At 30.7% G+C, this 21,937-nt stretch overlaps 1 protein-coding gene across 2 annotated transcripts; it reads right to left on the reverse strand.

The window, feature by feature from the left end:
• Positions 1–16,642: 16,642 nt before the first annotated feature.
• Positions 16,643–18,888, reverse strand: LOC114318214 (transcription factor bHLH61). 2 transcript variants are annotated; one of them, XR_014363416.1, is made up of 5 exons: positions 18,662–18,873; positions 18,085–18,210; positions 17,808–17,981; positions 17,624–17,714; positions 16,643–16,854 (listed from the first exon to the last, which is right to left on the reverse strand). XR_014363416.1 is itself a non-coding variant. In XM_028265073.2 (4 exons), the coding sequence occupies exons 1-4, from the start codon at positions 18,737–18,739 to the stop codon at positions 16,765–16,767; spliced, it is 468 nt and encodes a 155-aa protein (XP_028120874.2). In that variant the 5' UTR covers positions 18,740–18,888; the 3' UTR covers positions 16,643–16,764. The 2 variants fall into 2 exon arrangements, 1 of the variants encoding a protein (XP_028120874.2); XM_028265073.2 differs by lacking the exon at positions 17,624–17,714 and having other exon boundaries at positions 18,662–18,888.
• Positions 18,889–21,937: the final 3,049 nt, after the last annotated feature.

Raw genomic sequence — 21,937 nt, forward strand, 5'->3', positions numbered from 1 at the left:
TACAAAAGATATTTAGGAACAAATTTCTATCATCGTGAGAATAGTCATCAAAAAGTCGTCTCGAAAAGTAAAAAATAAGACTTTTAGCGACAAAATTTTGAAAATGTCACTAATAAATAGACTTTTATGGACAAAATAATTTGTTCTCAAAATGATTTATTTTGTGAGACAAAAAACTTAGTCCCAAATAGATAATAATTCATCACTAATGTCCAATTTTCGTAGCTAAAAATATAATGGCGCCATTTTTTTCAACAAAAATATTTGACCCTTAAAAAATAATTTTGGTCCCCAAAACTTTAATTTTTTGTAGTGAATTAGACCAACATATATTATGACATTATTACTAACTCCACTCATCATACAAATTATAAATACCTAAAATTTTTAAAATTATCTTACGTCATATTAGTATATTAATTAATATACCACTTAATACATATTTTATTATTTTATGAAGTTATATGACCAAGGAGGGAAGGTTTTTTCATGACCCCACGCGCTTCCTTAAAGTGAAAGGCTGATATGCTTTGTTAGTTTTAGGTTATGTTTGTTTTGTTAGGCTTATTAGGTTTGATTATTATTTTTAGGATTTTTACTCATAGAGATCAATACAATTCTTTTAATTGTACATCTTATCTAATGTTTGGATTCAATTAGATTGTTTTTAGAGTAAGGATTTGGTTAGAAATTTAAAAAATGAAAGAAAAAAGATAAGTAAAATGTGACTTAGAATTATAGAAATGATTGACAAAATTTGAAATTTTTTTATAATAGCCAAGTAATCTAAACATCTTCTAAGTCTCTATTTTGTATCTCGACCACCTCTTGGGGTTCGATAGTCTCCCAAATCAGAGAAATTATGCATGGGTGGACTATTAAATTCAGATTCTAATTTTCTTAGCTAAACGATGAATTATGAATTTTGTTCAATTATTTATCTAATCCCAAAAATCATGAGAAATTATTCAATATTTTCAGAATACCGCGTGTTTATATTCTTAGCCAATCATTATTCATTATGCCTCCTCATGTCGCTCAATCACCTAACATAATATTCTACTTACCCACTTTCTCCATCAATCACAATATTATAAAATACCATGCATTTATATTCTAAAATTACTGAATAATTATCCAAAAACTATGTACATTTAAATAAAAGGCCTTTAGGCTTTATTTAGATCATAAATTTAGATAAAATTTTAAAAAAAAAATGCCACAAAAATGGAACATAAATTTAAATTATATTTTATTAATATTTCTTTCATATATATATATATATATACATTTGTAAAATTTCTACTCAAATTCATAATCAAGACAGAATCTATGTTCTTGATTAGAGAGAAAGCAGCCTCTAGCTAACTACCATTCAACAAGTGTTTTGTCTCCAAATTGTACACCGCATTTTCTGAATAATTCAGATTCTTTTTTGAACAATGATGATAATTGTGTTGCTTTAGATTGATTGGAGCATGCATTGTCCTTTAATTAGACGTGTAATGAGAAAAACCATGCCAATTATCTACAAGTCATTTTGGGAATACAATTATTGTTCCCGCATAATAATATCGGTGGCCTAAATGATTGTTCCGTTGAAAATATTAGTGTCTTTAAAAATTATTAGGGGAAATTACCATTTAAGGGGGTTTCAAAAATTAGTGCACATTAGTGAAAAAATTTATAATTTTAATTATGAATATTTATAATTTTTGGTAAATATTTTTCCTGATATTCACTAAGGTGTAACTCCCTTTTATTATTATGCACTCAAAAAAAAAAAAAATTCTTTGGTAAATTATACTCACAATTCTTGTAATTTATTAATTTTTTAAAATACACATTAAAATGACTTAACAAGATTGTATTTGTAATTTCATCAGAATGTACAATTTTTTCACACTTCTTAACATATGCCTTACAGTTAACAAAATCCAAAGTTTATTTCTTATAGTTTTAATAGGATCAATTTTACCTTCGAATTTATTATATTGTATCGGTTTAGTTTTTTTTTTTAAATTGACCATTTTTTTTCATTATTTTTGCCTAATAACTTTTGTGTGTGTTAACAATTAGACTAATAAATTGATGTAATATGAAAACTAAAAGGGAAATGATTATAATTGAAATTAGAATCAAATTGACACCAGCGAAAAATTATGAAGGCAAGTATAATTTGACTTTTTTCTTTTCTCAAAGAAAATCTCATTGATGGAGGGAAAAAATAAAATATAAAAATAAAATAAAAAATAAAAAAAAGTGGTGAAATTAGAAGTAGCTTACTCGCATGCCACTGTAAGCGTTTTGACTAGGGGTAGGCCTGGATCGGTTGCTGTCACGACCCAAACCCGCCCCTGTGGGTTAAGGACATAACCGGCCAGTAATCATGAGATTACCTACGGCCTCAAACCAAACCAGACATATTTTGACAGAGTTAATGGGGGCCAAACGGAAGCAATTTAAAACTTTGTCCATAGAGTCGTGCTTATATGCACATCGTAACATTCCATACATACATGTGTTAATAACTCACAACAGAAGGTATAGTAACATAAAGTTCTATACAGACAAGATCATCCAAAAACTAAGTCAACCCATGAAAATTATATATAGACATATGCAAAGTCCTCGCCAACATGACAAAAATAGTATAGCATAGCAGAAAGGTGAAGACGAGTCTCATGCGTGAGACACTAGGGCTGACTCTCCAAAACTCGGTTGTTCCACACAAACTTCACTGGGGCTAGGTCTGGACCTCTCTTGGCTCACCTACAAACACATGAATGAGCGTGAGCGATAGCCCAGTGAATAATATCAAATAAGAAAGTACAAACGATATGTAGAATAACATACTCCGAACGGCCTTTGGCCCAATTCACATTTTTATTTAACATTTATATACACAATTTAAGTTAAGTAACTGTGGTTTCAAACATGCTGGCCTTTGACCCATCCATTTATGTCAAAACAGCCTCTAACCCGTCCATTCATGTCAAAACGGCCTTTGGCCCATCCATTCATGTCAAAACGGCCTTTGGCCCATCCATTCTTTCTTGTCAAAACGGCCTCTGGCCCATTCATTCTTTCATATCAAACTGGCCTTTAGGCCTATCAACTTTCATATCAAACTAGCCTTTAGGCCTTTCAAACTTTCATATCAAACTGGCCTTTAGGCCTTTCAAACTTTGTCCACTATTCAAATTAATGAACTTCACAAAACCTACATAGAAGTAAGTAATTGGACAACAACATATTTCAGATATTACTCATAGTGATCGGCTTGTGGATTTGCCCTGGAGTTTGACCTTACATATCACATAACACATATGGGTCACAAATAATTCAATCCGTTCTTTAATTCACATATTTCTCTTTAGGCTTCATTCTTATCTCTTTAATTCAATTACAATGCTCAATGTATGCCTAAAAGTGCTTAGAAGTGAAAGGGAACGGAAAACAGAACACAAAATGCATTTTCAAAATTTCAGAAAACAGGGTCCCTACTCGAGCGTGGACTTCCCCGCTCGAGCGGACCCTTAAGGCCTGCAAAAGTGCTGGATATATCAAATTCACGCTCGAGCGTGAACTTGGGCGCTCGAGCAGAAGGTCTCTTTACATAGCCCCCCGCTCGAGCGTGAACTTCCCCGCTCGAGCGGACACCATGTCTGCAGAAAAATACTGGGAGCATGAATTCCCCGCTCGAGCGTCGGTTCCCCCGCTCGAGCGGACATCATAAATTCTGGGTTTTCCAAAATAGTTTCTTGAGTTCAATTTCGACATTTCAACCACATTTCTTGCATATTATGGCTCCAATTTCACACATACATATACCCACATGATACCAGCACCAAATCATAACACAATAAGGCTTCATTTATTGAATTACTTACATGCATGCCTCAAATTAACCCAAACTCATCACCAATACATCAAATTCAAACATGCAAAGCTCATACCTTCATGATCTACTCTTTCATGTGAGAAATATTCATTCATATCAACTTAATTGGTGAAGAGATGATCAAATACATGGATTTCAAACAAGATTCCACATAGGTTATACACATTGTGTTCAAATATGGAAATTCATAGTAATTTCCTACATGCATGCATCTATTGGCTTCAAATACAACAAAATTAACTCAATTTCCTCATAATCAATTTAATCCATGCTCTTGACCACTATTCAAACTTGAATTCACAAGATTACAAACTAGGATCCATAAATTACTCACCTAGAGGTTTAATTCTCCCAATCTATAGCAAAATCTTGAGTTTAATCTTCAAGAGGTTCAAGTCTTGAACCAAAATTGCACAATTCTCCCATTTCTCTCCTATAGCCGACCCTCTCCCCCTTTCTTAGAGTTCTTCTCAGCCAAATGAGAATTAAAGAGAGAATTTGGATGAAAGTGGCCCACTATAAACCCTTACTCAACACAATATTTTAATATAAAGTATTTGGGCACTTAATCAATCGTTCTGAGTCTAATTATTTTGATCCGAATCAATTTTCAATCAAATTTCACCGTAGGCTCTAAAAATTATGTCAATCACAATAGCGCAGTCAATTTTGAATTCTGTGGCCGATAAGGCCTTCAATTTAATTTCCAAAGCAGATAATAAACAGATATTCCTACGGTAAACAGATAGAAATTCAATGGCACACAAAATCATATCAAACACATAATAGGGGACAGGGTTATCACAGTTGCGGTTACGGAACCTCCAATCTGTCATCCGTTCGCTAGATTGGCGGATTGGAGAAAATCAATCCGCACCCGTCCGCCAATCCGGTGGATGTGGATTAATCGGATGGGCAGATTAGCTGATGGATTTGAATCGGTTTCGAAGTTTAAAATTTTATAAATTTTCAACATAATTCAATTTGTGCGCTTTTTAAAAAAAAAAGTATTACAATCAATGACTTAAAAAAGTATTACAATCATTGGATGCCTCATTCAAAGAAAGAAAGTTTGAACTTTAGAATATTACAATCACTCATGTCTCATTCACATAAAATATTACAATTTGTGATTCTTAAAATATAAAAACAATTCAAATCACCAAAATCATAAACAAAGTAATAGTAGAGATTGTATACCTCTATATTATTACATCTATATATGTTTTTCAAAACAAAAACTATTATTTTTAGAGTTAGATTTAAAAATAAAAAAATATAGATAAATAATACATTTATTTTTTTTCAATTCAAAAAATATATTCAAGTTGAAAGCACTTTTTCAACAGAATATATTCAACATAATATTTAAATTCTTTTTTAATTGAAAACACAAATAGAATATCTAAATAAATTGAAAATACAAAATCTTATAAATTACTAGGGTGGCTCGCGGTTTGACGGTTTGGCGGTTCGGTTGCGACCAAAGAAACTTCATATCCGCCATCAGTCCAAAACAAGGCAGATTGGAAAAAATCAATCTGTAACCGTCTGCTCGTCATCATGCATCCGTCCAAAATGCGGCGGATCGGTTCGGTTTGATCCATTTGGACGGATCGGTATATCCGCTACTCACCCCTAGTTTTGACCCTTCTTCTCCTTTAAATTTAAGGGTTAATTATAAATACACATTTTGATATTTGCTTAAAGTACAAATTGTCTCCTATGATTTGAAAAATTATAAATATTCTATTGTCATATTTTTTAATTTAACAAAATTAACTAAAAATATGAAATTCATAATTGCTCTTCTATACAATAATAAAATTATCTAAATTATTAATTAAAACATATTTCTAATATCATTAAAAACTGTTAATTGACTTCATGATTAATTAATAAAATGGATAATTTATTATGAAATTAGAAATCTTAGAAGGTAAAATATAATTTTTAGAACTATAAAGAGTGATTTATATTTTAATAAACCGTCAGGGAGTTTATTTGTAAATTACACTAAATTTAATTATTCAAATATTTTAGAGATGAAATAAATTTAAAAATAAATCCAGTTGTTAATAAGTTGGCGGTGAAGATCTTTCAAACTTTTATTTCCCAAGTTGAATAAATTCATTATTATTACAAAAATGCTAGAGGCTCCAAAAATTCTACCAAAAGTTTTACCAAATGTCTCACATGGGTGTGGGACCCACGTGGGACCCACATTGTGTGGGTCCCACACCCATGTGAGACATTTGGTAAAACTTTTGGTAGAATATTTGGGGTCTCTAGCATTACTCTTATTATTAGTTGTAGCACGAACAAAAGTCTAACTTGGACTTTGTACACATATCCCACCTCCTTTTTTGTCAGACACTTCCGCACACCGACTCACTCACTCTCAATATTTATCATTCATCTTAATATAATTAATAATTTTTTTAAAAAAAATCCCAAATTATGCTTTTTGTTTTATTTCGATCTCGATATTTCAGTTACGTTAACTTGCCCCCAACATATTCACTTTATATTGTTTCCATCAAAATTTTATTAGACAAAAACACCATTATTTGTATTATAAAATTTGAACGAAAACAACGCTGAAATACATTCAATAAATAGATAATTAAATTTGACACAATTGAACTATCAACAATGTCAAAACCATAAATTTGGTTGGGGTTGTAATATTAAATTGAAATTTTAGTAAGAATCACAATCTAACTTAACTTTGTTTTCATTTGATGGTAAAATTAAAAATAAACGTGATTTAAAAATTATATTTAGAGATTTGCTCAAGTTAATTTTTTTTTTATTAATTTGATTTTCTGTTTGATAATCATATAAAATTTATAAGAGAATTTTTAGCATGATTAAACATTGAAAGTGACAAATTGCTATGATTTTAATGAAAAAGAAAAAATAAAATAAAAGTGGCAAATAAAAGAGGAGATATATAAATTTAAAAGAACACTTGAAACTCCAAAGGAACGAATTGAAAATTATTTTTTTATTAGAGGCCAAACTGTAGTTTTCAAAAATTTGAGGTGGGCACGTGCTGATCATGTCATCACATTGCTTTGTCCTTGATTAGTGGAGACTAAAATGGCGCACACAGCATATTTTGAAAACCAACAATATGGTAGAAAATTGAAAGGTATTAGCAGAGTTGGTTGACTCATATAAATCTCAAAACAAAATATAGTAGAAATTTACTAGCAACATTATGAAAATGACTAGCAAGATCAAGAAGTGTTTGAAGCAAAGTCTGATCAAACGAAACCCAACTCAGCTACATTTTCTATGTTCAACTAGTTGCATTCTATCTAAATCTTGGTCGGTTCATTATACATTAGTAGCCTCCTACTCCACTATATGCTTACCATGCTCAACGATTAGTTACAACTTTTGATTTTTTGAACCTAAAAAAGAAAATTAACACAAAAAGCCAACCTTTTATTTATTTATTTATTTATTTTTGCATGCATGGATACAAAAACTTTGTAGAGAGGGTTGGAAATTGGAGTGATCGAAGGGAGACTTTTGGTGGGAAAGAACAGATGGTGATGCACGTTTCTTTGCTTTTTATTTTATTTTATTTTTTTGACTTGCTTGGTGTGAATTAGATGCGCATGAAACAGCGCTTCAACGGGCTTACACTTTTGTGTGTGTGTTTTGGGACCATGCATCGATTAAGCATATGATAAATATGTTAGGTGATGTTTTGACGATCTATTTTAATTAAATGATGGATAGTTCAATCCGAATGTTTATACTTATGTTTAATTTGTTAAGAAGTTGGTGAAAATTACATAGCGAATACAATTATCATTTATTATTATAACATTCTGTTTGGATCGTGAGGTGAAGTAAGGAAAGGGAAAAAAAATTATAATTTTTTACCATTATATTTAGATGAATAAAAGAGAAAAAAAATGTGATTTATCATTTATCTTATTTAGATAGAATAAGTGAATGGTCAATAGATAGAATAAAGAATGAATATTTCAAGTGTGACATCGAATTAGATTTGTGCATGCGACTTAAGGATGGGAATGGGGTGTCCCAAAGCCCGTGCAACGGTATGGTAAGGAATTTAAAATATGATAATTTCAAAGTGTATATTTTTTAGAACATTATTATTTAAGATAAAAATTAGATTCAATTTTAAGTCCAGTGATGTGATAATCAATTAGGATATTAAAGGTAACACTTTCTTTCATATCTTCTATAATCATCAACTAATCATATCATTTACACATCATTGGGTCTATAAAATGATTTTAAAAAGTGGACTTGTATGCCATTTTTCATACTTGTATATGAATACATGAATTTTGGAAACTTATGTAGACTTAAAATTTTAGGACTTGATTAATATATACTAGTAGTTCGCACACACAATGCGTATCCAACTTGAAAAAAAAGTAACAGTGTAAAAATAATGACATAACCTCCCAGATTCTCTTAGGTGGCAGAAGTCTTCATTTGGGAAGTTCACAGTTGTTGTAGTGAGAGATTGGTTGGCTGCTCGTCATGGGCCGAAGTTGATGATCCCTACACTATTATGGGGTAATGTGGCTTCTCCTAAAGTTCAATTTCTGGGCTGGTTAATTTGGAAGGGTAGAGTTAAAACCATTGATTTTTTGCAAAAAGATTGGTGTACTTAGCAGCAGTGTAAGTAATGTTTGCCCTTTTTGCACAGCTGAACCTGAATCTTTGAACCATAATTTTCTGATGTGCAGGGGCATTTGGGAGTCTTGGAATGAATTGTTACTTTGGTGGGATTTGAAATGGATAACACCTGCTGCAGTAGTAGACTTGCTCTATTGGTGGATGGGTTTTAAATGTAAAAAGATTATAATGAAAATCTAGAATTTAGTACCAATGGCTATATTCTGGTCTATCTGAAAGGTGAGGAATGATTGTATTTTCAATGGGTGTCAGCCTAATCTAAAGGAATTGAGTGGTTCTGTCAAGTGGAGAGTGGCTCTGTGGGCCAAATCCAATCTTCCAGGTTTCTCTTACTCCAGGCATGATATTGTGCATAACCTAAGTCAGATTATACTCGGCTGTTAAGTGTTCTTGTGTCTGTGTGTGTTGGCTCTGATCATTTTGCTATGTGTATCTGTATGCTCTGCTGTTTGCATCTGTATGCTCTACTGTTTGTATCTGATCATTCTGCTCTGCTGTTTGTATTTGTATGCTGTGTGCTGCTTGTTTTGATTCTGCTTCATCTACTTGTGTGCTGGTTTTGATCAATGTTTTGGCACTTGGTGGTAGCAGTGGATAGATCTGCTGAGCTGTTGGTTTGGGTAATATTTGCTTTAGTTTTGGATATAAATCTATTTGTATCAGTGCTGGTTGATGATTGTGCTGGTTGGGCAACCCTTGTTTTAGTCCTGGTGATGTATATTTCTATCTACCTTTGCTGGGATGGGTAACTCCTGCTGTCTGCTGTAGCACGATCTGCTGACTTTGGTGCTTCTGTGCTTTGTAGTGGTTAGATCTCCTGTTGTGTTTTTGTGTTCTTGTTGGTCCCTCACCAACAGTTCTATTTTGGTGCTGTGTATCATCCCCCCTCTCTCCTGTCATTTCTTTTCCCCTTTATTGATGGCTTGTCTCCTTCTTGGAAGGTTCTTCCATCAATAAAGTTTTTGTTGATAAAAAAAAAAGGGCCTTCTTTATCAAACATATGATTTCAATTTCAAGTCTAATCATCCTCTTAATATAATCTTTACATAAACACTAACACTATGAAGAGCGTTCACATGTTATAGTAATATAGATACTAAAACACAAGTTTGGGTACGGGCAAAGGCCTTTACCAAACCGAGCTTGAGTACTGAATATCTAACCACCAGATCTCATTCCCTCACTTTGTGGGGAAATCTATTGATAAAAGTCCATTGTGATTAACCCAATATAACTAATTGGCCTCAAAATATTAGTTCTAGCCAAACATATGTGTAAATAAATTAAACTCAATATCACAGTCTAATTTGTCCTAAACAATGTAAATTTAACTTGAGCTAAGGTCTCAACAGAAGACAGGCAAGGCAAGCTTAAGTAACTCTCATCATTACTCAAACTAGCAAGTCTTGAGCCCAACTTGCACGTTTTATTTAACAAAAAGATTAGGCTCGAATGAGGCATGCTCAGACTAATTATGAGCCCATTATGAGCCCAACTTTCACCCTTATTTAGGTTTCCTTTGGCAACCTCTTATTGGGGGTGTTTGGTAAAACTTTTTTTCAACTTAAATAAGCTTTTGGCTTAAATTAAGTTGAATTGGTGTGTTTGGTACAACTTATGAAGCATAGATTATGGCTTAATTTAAGCCATTTTCGGCTTAAATGTAAAACAACTCCAAGGGTGCTTAAATTTTGTGCTTAAGCGCGCAGGAGTGTTTGGAGGGGTAAAATGACTTAAATGCCCCTCACAATTTCAAATAATTACAAGTGTACCATGTATATAAATTAAAAAATCTCTCATTTGTCTCTTTGATGAAGCTCTGGCGATTTCTAGTGATGAATGGTGATTTTCCGACGACGTGTCTCTCGCTCCGGAGATGAAACAGATCTCTCTTTTCTCTCTCTCTCTCTCTTTGCGCTACATCTATGGCGCCGGTCGATCTCGAGTTCGTCGCCATCGCCATCGCCATCGCGAAGCTCCGTCTGTCTCTCTCTCTCTCTGAACCAACGCTGTCGCCATCGCCATCGCCATCGCGAAGCTCGTCGCCATCTCGGGTTTGTCGCCATCGCGATCGCGCTACATCCAACGCCGTCATCGATCTGAACCAACGCCGTCGTCGATATGAACCAACGCCGTCGTCGATCTGAACCGTCGCGATCTCAAACCCTAGCGCTGGTCGTCGCCCATGTTCAACCGAAGCTAGGGTTTTCAAACCCTAGAAAAAAAAAATTGAAAAAAAATTGAAAAAAAGGAAAAAAAATCAATATTAATATTAATATTAATTAAAAACGGAATTAATATTTAATATGAAAAAAATTAAAAAAATTACTTTTCAGAATTAATATTTAACACAATTTATTTTAATTAATATTTACTTTTCATAATTAAAAAAATTACTTTTCAGAATTAATATTTACTAAAACTAATTAAAATGAATAATAATAAGAATAATAATAATATGAAAAATAATAATAATAATAATTGATGGACAAATTGATACTAATTTTAATATTTAACACAATTTATTTCAATTAATATTTACTTTTCATAATTAAAAAAATTACTTTTTAGAATTAATATTTACTAAAAATGAAATATTACTAAAAATAATTAAAATGAATAATAATAAGGAATAATAATAATATGAAAAATAATAATAATAATAATAATAATAATTGATGGACAAATTGATACTAATTTTAATATTTAACACAATTTATTTCAATTAATATTTACTTTTCATAATTAAAAAAATTACTTTTTAGAATTAATATTTACCAAAAATAAAATATTACTAAAAATAATTAAAATGAATAATAATAATAAAGAATCATAATAATATGAATAATAATTGATGGACAAATTGATACTAATTTTAATAATCGATGAACAAATTAATAATAATAATAATAATAATAATAATAATAATAATAATAATAATTAATAATTGATACTAATTTTAATAATTGATGAGCAATTGATAATTTTTATACTAAAATCACAATTAATAATAATAATAAAGAAAAGAAATACAGAGAAAGAAGAGAAGAAAAAAATTAATAATTTTGATAATGAATATGAAAGATAATATGTAATGAAATCATAAGATTAATATAAATTAGAACATGAATATTAATTTTAATGAATTAATAAATTAAAAAAGAAAATATGGTGAAAAAGAAAAGAAAAGAAAATAAAATAAAATGAAAAAGAAAAAAAAATGTATTATAAATAAAATCACAAATTTTATATCTTATAAGGGTAAAAATGACAATTATACAGAAAAAAGTTATTTTACAACTTATTTACCAAATACTACTCTGTTGCTTAAATCCATAATCCCACAGGTACACCAAAAAGGTTACCAGCTTATGTTCACAGCTGTAAGTTATAATCCGTTAAGTTATAATTTATAATCACTTTCCCACAGCTCTACCAAACGGGGCCATTATTTTACTTTTAAAAAAAAAAACTTTTGGTTGTTTTAGCATACTTATTTTTTGTTAAAAAGTTATTCAAAAAAGTTAGAATATGCTCCATGAACTAATTTTTTTCTTTTTAAAAAAAATTTATTTTTTTGTCGACTTATTTTTAATCAATAAATTAACTTTTAGGTAAATCCTATAAGAAGACTTAGCAAGCAAATTAGGCTTGGGAATGTGGCATGCTAAGAAATAAAGCAAATCTCTAAATTAAATAAAGACTCGATGTTGTCATACTTGGAATTCACTTGTATGGTATTTGTCTGTTTAGGCCCAAAGTCCACCTCAAATGACATTGACTATAGTGGGCTGAAAATTACATGAATTGATACAAAAGAAATCGACAAAATGTAGTGAAAATAAAAATAAAAAGAAGAAGAAGAAGAAGAAGAATGGTCCAAGAAATGGTTGACTGTTCATATTTAAATATCAATTAAGTAACCTGAGGAGAGAAAAATGATGAGAACAAGGAGTGAGAGATAAGGAAGGAGACCGACTGTATCCATCTAGATAAAAATTGTAAGTGATAAGATTCCTACAAAAAAAATTATATATATATCAGCACATATTATTTATATAAAAATCAGCACATATCATTTTTGTATATATAAAAATCATTTTATTGAGTGTTTTCCTTTAAAGTGAAATATTCACATTAAGCTAAAAAATTCTATACAAATATTATGTATACATTTTTAATTTATATGAATTATTCCTTATAATTCGAGACTATTCTAAACTTAAATGTAATTCTTTATTTTTGTTTTGTTCTGTGTTCGTACTTTTTTAAGACTATTCTAGTTGAGAAGTTATTGGTTGGTCATGGACATCATTAGGTAGTGTCCTGTCAGATGATGTCCTAATGATGTTATGATTGATGAAAGAAATAGAATCCACGATTTTATATTGAGTGATTGAGAAATATGAAGAAATATGACAATTTGTAATTAGTGAATAATACCATCACATATCGCCGTTGGATCAATCAATAATTTTTCATTCTAGTTAGTAACTAATATCATTATCAGTGATAATATTCTAGTAACTAAGCATTAAGTAATCAGACCTATAATAATAGCCATTTGAGTCCAATTATATTTTTATCTAAATTTTTAATGGACATGAAAGTAGTTAGAAAAGTTTCTAATCCAAATCAATTTGTACATAGGATATCAAATCCAATTTGACAGGTCATTTCTCAACACTTCAATTTCTAGTCAGTTTACCTAGGTGTTTTTGTTAGTTTATTGTCCGATTAATAGAAGGTTTTAAATGAGACTGGTAAGATTGAATTAATAAGAAGTTTTAAGGATAAATAACAGTGACTCATTTACATTTTATTCCTTTGAACTTTAAAACTCAAAAGTTAATCCCACAAAATATTATCTTATTATACTTAATCATTTTTGTTAGGATTTTGTTAGAAATATATAGAGAATCAGATAATGTGTAATGCACTTGACATATTTATTGAATTTTTGGACAATAATGTCATTATCTAGTGATTTTGTTTGTATTTTGCTACTAAGATAAGAGAGACAAAATATAAATAAATAAAACTCAAAAGTTAATTCCTCAAAATATTATCTTATTATAATTTAATCATTTTTGTTAGGATTTTGTTAGAAATATATAGAGAATCAGATAATGTGTAATGCACGTGACATATTTATGGAATTTTTTGGACAATAATGTCCTTATCTAGTGATCTCGTTTGTATTTTGTCACTAAAATAAGAGAAGTAAAATATAAATAAAATCATCAAGTAAGAGTGTTATTATTTTAAAACAATCAATAACACATATTATTATCCTAATAAATGTATCATGTGTATTACACATGATTTGATTTTTTGTAAATTTCTTACAGATTCCTAATAAAAGAGTTAATTGTAATAGATTAACTGTTAAGTTTTAAAATTTAAAAAATAAAATATAAATAAATTATAATTTAAAAGAAGTTATTTAATTTACTCAAATTTTAAATAGGAATCACTTGGTCCGTTTGGTAGGACCGATCTATCCCATTTCATTTTAGACTTCTTATTAGTCGGTTGGTGTCATCATTGCATCCAATTATCTGTTAATTTTTTATTTTATTTTATTTTATTTTTCCATTTGTTTGGGGGTAGTAGGTAGGGCGGTGGTGTCTGAGTTAGACGGTGTGCAAGTCCAACATGTCAATTTTGGAATGGACCAGGCCCACTGTCATCAACGTGGTTCCCTTTTTGGGGCACTTACCGGTGGAAGTTTAAAATTCATTTAATTTTAAAAGAAAACTTTTATATTGAGTAATTCTATATATTTTTACTTGTTATTAAAAAAAATTTTATGTATAAATGTAAAAATGTTATTACATTTTATCATTACTGGACTTCTATTAGACGGTCATTCGAGACTCGCAAGAATGTTCAACATCACTGGAAAGTTCGTCGGAGTATCGTTAAAAGTTCGCCAGAATATTGTCGAAGTATTCTAAACGTCACCGGAAGTCATTGGAATGCCCAGAATGTTCGCTGAACGTCAAAAAAATGGTCGGATATTCATCGAAATATTGCCAAAAAAAAAAGAATAAATGGAGAAATTATAGTGAAAAAACATAATAAAATGTGCTAAATATTGATAACTTGAATGGGAAAAAAAAAAAAAAAAACCAACAACAACAATAAGAAAAATATATATTATTTTTTTAATTTTTGTAGTGTTTATGCAAATAATCTCCAATATTGATCAACTTGAAAAGTAAATTTTGAAACTGTAAAAAGTTACAATTTCAAAGTATGATTCTATTAAGTATTTATCCTTATTAATCAAACTGAAAAGTATGTTATGAAACTGCAAAATTTTACAGTTCTAAAGAATGTTATAAAACTACAAATTTTTACAGTTTTAAAGTATGATTCGTTTCAGTAACAAAAAATTAAAATTGTAAAATTTTACAGTTTTCACCATGCTATAACTAAAACTTAAAAACAATTTGTTCAAAATTTGAATTTTTTTTTCCATTAAAACAGAAAAATAAAAGTGTATAGCAGAAAAAATGTAGAAAAATTGATCTATCGAAAGAGGAAAACAGATAAATGGAAAAGATTGTATTTCGGTAATTATTTTTAGTTTAGATCTAATATGTTCTCATGTAGATCTACTCAAATCTGAGTAGATCTACTCATTTTCTTCACCGAAAACTTGTTTCCTTCACTGTCGGTGAGGGTGAAGTACGGAATTGATAGTTGGTGGTTGCCGGTAAATCCCAACTAATGGTGGTCGTCAGTCGCTGATGACTATATGTTAGAAAAAAAAAAAAAAAAAAAGAAAGAGAAGAAGTAAGGCGTGATTACCAATTGCCGAAAATGAAGAGAAAGAGACAGAGAAAAATGAATGCACAAAGAAAAATGAAGAAGAAAAATACACAATAAACTTTTGAAAATATCCAAAAAATTGTAAAACTAAATAGATTTCTCCTCTTTCAAATTAGACTTCCACGTAATTTGCCATCTCTTTTATACATTATCAAAAGATAGACTGGGCCTGATTTGCGAAAGACTTAAAAAAAAAAAACTACTTTCGTAAAACTGCTTACCATTACAAATAACAAGCCTGAAGCCCAGTAGAAATAGTGCCATTAACGAGTGTGCAGGCCCACTATCAAATGTGGTTTCAATTAATTAGTTGTGAGATTGGGCTGGTTCAAATTTGTGGAAAAAAATTAACTTAGCAATTCGGATAAAATGTTTTGTTAAAGTTTCTACCTATATTTTGTATCAACTGTAGATTATGTAGAATAGCTCTAATGATCACAAGAGTAAGAATTTATGCTAATATAGTACTTTTAATTTTGTTTTTAAGAATTCATACTATGCAAAATCGCTCGATATTCTTCATCTTTTCAGAATAACTAATTAAAAATAAATCTCAAATCAATTAAGTTTGAAAGACAGCAATGACCAGTGTCAAAACCAATATTTATCCATTGGACTAACCATGTGAGTTTCCATCACTAACTTTCATATGTATTTGAGGCTAAGTATTTGTTGATAGTACCATACTACGCCATGTAGTTCCCTACTTCTGAAGGTGGAGTAATGTTGCATCTTCTTACTTCTCTTTTCTCCAATTCACTATATATTCAGTGTCTTCCCAGCTCAAGAAAGACTCAAACAAATTGTCAGTAAAAAATAAAAAAGACTCAATGAAGATTTTTGAAACAGACAAGCTCAACCAATCTTCTTGAATTAGTTTAACCCTAATTACAAATCTAACTACAAATTTATGGCTCCACTTTGATCTCTCTTGTTCTAGTAGTAAAATAAACAATAGAATGGCCAATGCCGCCTATATATGATTACCTTGTAAATTACAAGCTGTCTATGAAGTTAGGTTTCTCTGTCGTCAATATCTGCTTTGCATGAAATTATAGGAATGATCCATTCTGCTCTATATATAGATATATCTTGTAGACATAAAGACTTCTGTTTTTCTTCAATGGTGTTTAGCATATAGTGCAAAATTTTTTATTTTTATACTTTTGAATCTAGAGGTTGCTTAATTTTTACAACTAGAAAGAAACCTTTAAGCTTCCCTTCATTAGATAACCATAGTTGTCAACAACAAAGAAATAGAAACAAGAGGAAGAGAGAAAGAGAAGGTAACAGAAGAAAACAAGAAATGATACAGATTATAATTCTTATTCATTGCTCTCACTCCAGTTCCTGATGGCTTGCAACACCGCTTGTTTTACCACTTGAGCATCTATATTATCATCCTGTCCTTGATTCTGCCGCAAAAAATAAAAAATAACATTTTTACACTTTAAGAAGTAAAGAATACACATGCATATAATGATATAAGCATATATAGGTTGGTGCGTACAATAGTATGAAAATACATGTAGCATGCAGAGGCCAAGCAGTAACACATTCAATAACAAAAATGGATGAAAGAATGTACTATAATGTATACTACATACACACTCATCGGTTTATGAATACACAATCAAAAATTCCAAAATGTATGGTTCAAGCAATCGGCTGATTTCTACAATCACACGTTTTATATTTATAAACTACAATAGCCACATGATGCATATCTGACAAATCTGAGGTGTGTACTGAAGCCAAGATTTTAAATACTGGTATTGAGGACATGGAAAAAGTAGGAATAGTGGGTACTATTTATGTTGTCTTGGGATTGTAGCCAGGGATCATCAACAAACCTTAGTTATTCATTGGATGCTTGAAACAGCTTTCAAACGACATATAAGTTATAAGCTATCTCAACCTCCTTTTCATTGATGTAAATTTTCTTTTATTCCATCAATAAAATCTTATTTTTGCCGATCAAAAAAAAAAAAAAAAGTTATAAGATAGCTTAAAGAAATATTCATTTGCTGAGAAAATGTATGAATCACTATTAATCAAGGTAAAGCAATATTGGAGTATCAAACGATATGCATACGTTGAATTTTTAAAAATATCAAGTGCAAAAATGAGCTTTAGAACAGTTGAATGTAATCAACTATGAATTGATATGTCTCAGGGATTTACCTATATGAATGTGATTTACGTTCTCCTTAGTATACCGAGTGGTATATATCATAAAGGTAAATACTCAATGTGTATCGACCAGGATATGTATCTGCCGATATTCAAAACCATGATCCAAGCTATGATGAATCAAAATAAATCATAAAAAGACAACTAACGCAAGAAAAAGAAGATAATTCCTTACTTCTCCTCCAACAGCTTCTAAACGGAAATTGTCTGAACAGGAAACATTAGCATCAAGCACGTCGAGGCCCAGCTCTTCAAAGGCTTGCAGTATGGTCACAAGCAACCCCGGACAATTTTTTTCCGAAAACACATTAATTAGGAAACCCTTTTCTAGGGTTTCTACAGTAACTTGCTGAAATATAATAAATGGAAAAAAAAAAATAAGTTACTATTTTTCATGATTTTATATATAATATTAAAGAATGGATAGCACAGTTGTTTTTAAAAATATGTACCATTGGCAATGAGTTTTGTCCATTTGAACTTTGTGAACTTGCAACATCTTGGCTTAGCCTCTCTACTTTTCCCTTCAGCTCCTCTATATACTTGGATGCATCTACTATGATTGAGGTCTTATTTACCTATCAAACACGAATTTATATGTCAAAAAGGGTTTTTTGACAACAAAAAAAATTTGTTTGAATTTCGACTCATCATTTTAATTCTAATCATAATAACAACCAATGCCTAATACTAAAAACTCCGGCATCAAATTTAAATGGAAGAGAAATTAGGATTTCGAGTCATCATTTAATTCTCCTTAATAATCAAATATCAAAAGACGCCTCTTTCTACAAACTCCCACAACAAATTCATATATGATGGAACAGAAAATAAGAAAACATGTTAGAATCTCGAGTCATTGGCTTGTTTTTGCCAGCTCTGCTCCATCAATTGAGCTTGATTTTAAATCTTTTCAAGACAAGAATCAGAAAAATAAGACGATCAATATGGCATGAATCAATCAATTTTTTTTTTTGCATTTTGAGAAAAATAAATCAAGGGTTAAAAAGGTTAAGTAAGGGAACTAACGGCACTGGAGTTGGTGACAGAACGAAGTCGCTGTATCTTTCTATAGAGGGCAGCTTTCTTTCGATCCCGAGAACTCATTCTTCTTTCTTTCTCTTTATCTTCTTCAGCTTCAAATCTCTGTTTCTGTCATTGCAGAAAGCTTTTGGGGGTTTTTAAAGGTGAAGATGAGCTTTCAAAACTCATATCATCTCTTTGTTTGTTTCTTCTTGCATGAGTACCGCAAGGCCACACGAGATTATGACGTGAAATGTGTATTATAATGATGTGTGGTACAATTACTGATTTGCCCTGGGCTTCAAGGCTGATTATAATGATGCCCTTAAGTACTTTTTGTCACACTAGTCACAAGACATTTCTAAGGTCAAAGGAATACAATTACGTTAGGGTTCATCTATAAAGAAATGAATTATCAGTTACCATAATCATACCATTTCAACATATTTGTCTTTAAATAAATAAATGATCTATTATCGAGTGAAAAAATAAACAATCTATTTCAAAATATAATTATTATCCATTTTTGCAAAAAAAAAAATGTTGTAAAATCATGTCGGGGCGAATTTCAAATCAAAACTGATTATTTTTAATGGATATACTATATACATAGCCCTATAAAATAAATCATCAGATCATTAGAATAGGGTCAGTAATGATTCATGGACCAAACTAAATTATTTGACTCGGGCTATGTTTGGCATCTTCTTCTTGGGTTAAAATAGCCACAAAAAAGACAAAATAAGTTTTTTTAACTCAATAAGACAAAATATCACATCTAAATCATATAATCATTTCATTTTTTTTATTACAAAAGTCAAAAAAGCAAAAAAGTCTATCCTAAACAAGACTTTTTAACTCCAAATTAAAATAACTAAAAAGCTAACCGACATCCCAAATGAAGGTTTAGTGGATTGGAGACAAACATTTTCCTATAACTTATTTGTAAAATGACTTCCTTTAAGATGATCAAAACAACATTTTTGCAGTATGATTCAAAATAAAAAGATCACAAAAGATTTCATATTCTCTAAGAGAATTTGTGTAAAAATTTTATTTGTTATAAACTCTTTTTTGTTAACAATTCGTTGAAATGCCATGTCAAAGTCATATGTCAATTTTCAATTATTCTATGTAACGAATCCTTAATAGAAGATTCACACACACAAACACACACACACATATATATATATATATATACATATATTGATATTTTAAGGTGATAAAGTATAATATTTTTTTTAATTGAAAATTATAAAGTGATACTGAGTGATAGTTTAAAGAGAGAAAAAAAATTGATAACTTGATATGCGACTCAATAGACCAATTAATCCATGAGACTAATTTGACCGTCAACTAACATCCGTTTTGAACCTTAGATCATGAAAGAAAAATACCTTTGGACCCCAAATCTTGACCACCTAGCTAATTATTACAGTCCAATTATACCAATTTTCTATAAAAAAAAACATAGACATAAGATAGACAAGTAACATTGGCCAAGGATAACAAAAATGTCAACTAAATAGTTTGTTGAGGACCACAGCTTAGATCAACTAAGGCTGCAGCCTAAGATGCAGCTCAAGCCCAGCTCAGCTGATCTACAAACCATACCAGTTCATAGCACAAAGTTAGTTAGGCAACTACAAGTTTGTAAGATAGTTTGTTATTAGTTTGTTATCGCTTTGTGTATAAATATTACAGATGTAATACTTGACAGATATGGAAAATGAAATGATTTGATTGCATATTTCCACATGGTATCAAAGCTATAAAGCTCTAACGAGCAACTGATCCATGGAATCACCATTATTTTCTCTCTTTCTTTCAAATTTAACTTGATTTCTAATCTTTTGTGACAAGCAAGCTTGATGGATCAAATTTCGTTGTTTGAAAGACTCAGCTCTCGAATATTCTTCGAGCAACAAACCTTCTCGGTTATGTTGATGGAACAATTCTACGTCCTTCATTTACAATTATAGATACAACAGGCACTGCAGTTTTTAATCCAGATTTTCTTCAACGGACCATAGTTAAGGCACACTTCCTAAGTTGTATCACTGCTACACTTACACCTTCAATCTATTCTTCTGTACTTCAATTCCATCATTGTTCTGAAGTTTGAATCTCTCTTCAAAAGCGCTTTACAACTCTATCTTGATCACATATTCATCAATTGAAGAACAAATTGAATAATGTTGCCAAGAAGTCTAATATAATAGAAGAATATTTCTCAAAGATTAAGGACTTAGTTAGTTAGTTAGCCCTAGCCTCTGTTATCATTGATAATAAAGACCTAATATTAATCACTTTGAATGGCCTTCCTTCTGAGTATGATGCATTTACTACTGCAATTCGTGCTAGACCAGAAACCATCACCATGGATGATCTCTCCTCTTTGCTGTGTTCTGAAGCTATTTATTTAGAATAAGCATAAGAAATCTATAGAACCAACTGTAGCTTTTTCTACAGTTAAAAGATTTGCAAATTCAATTCATACCTCCTCACGAACTCAAAATTTTGGTCTAACGCGAGGTCAATTTTATTCTAAAAGAGGCAAAGGATGACGCAATCATAAATCTTATAGAGGTTATGGTCAGTTGGTTCATCTCGAGACAGAGGAAGATTTTCGAATCAAATCTGTCAAATTTGTGGAGGCTTGAATCATTCAGCACTGGAGTGTTGACATCACATGGATCCACAATTTCAGCCTCAAAATCAACAATCATAATATCACAATCAACAGCAACAACCAAGAGCTTTTATTACTTTTTCATCAGCTTCCATGTCTCTTTCTTCCATAGGTTCTTCTTTAGCTACAGGTCCTTGGCACTTGGATTCTGTAATAATAGATCACATAACTAATGATCTCAGTTATCTTAGTTGTTATCTACCCTATCAAGGCTTCAATTATATTACTATAAGAGATAACAACTCTATTTCTATTCAAAATACTGGTAAAGGTCTTCTCCCTACTCCTCATCATACTTTCAAGCTTAACAATGTGTTATATACAAATTTCATATCTTCTAATCTTCTCTCTGTTCAAATATTGGCTCAAGATAAAAATTGCATTATCAGTTTTGATGACACTCAATTTGTGATTTAGGACAAGCTTAAGAAGAAACTTCTTCACAAAGGCTCTAATCTTCATGGCTTATATCATTTCTCTTATCCACATCATCATATGTTGATCATACTACATTTGTTATTTCTACTCCATCTGCAGCTCACACCAGTTTTGCTACTCAAGTGCACCCTAGTCATTCTTTTTCTACTTCT

Source organism: Camellia sinensis, chromosome 3 (genome assembly GCF_055761805.1).
Source record: "Camellia sinensis isolate YWXY chromosome 3, ASM5576180v1, whole genome shotgun sequence".
Classification (NCBI taxonomy): domain Eukaryota; kingdom Viridiplantae; phylum Streptophyta; class Magnoliopsida; order Ericales; family Theaceae; genus Camellia; species Camellia sinensis.

Bases quoted from the DNA above. Each gene is read 5' to 3' on its own strand.
- LOC114318214 (XM_028265073.2), bottom strand. From the start codon at position 18,739: ATGAGTTCTCGGGATCGAAAGAAAGCTGCCCTCTATAGAAAGATACAG. The intron at 18,211-18,661 runs GTTAGTTCCCTT...CGTGTTTGATAG, and splicing joins CTGTCACCAACTCCAGTGCC to GTAAATAAGACCTCAATCAT. The intron at 17,982-18,084 runs GTACATATTTTT...ATTATATTTCAG, and splicing joins GACAAAACTCATTGCCAATG to CAAGTTACTGTAGAAACCCT.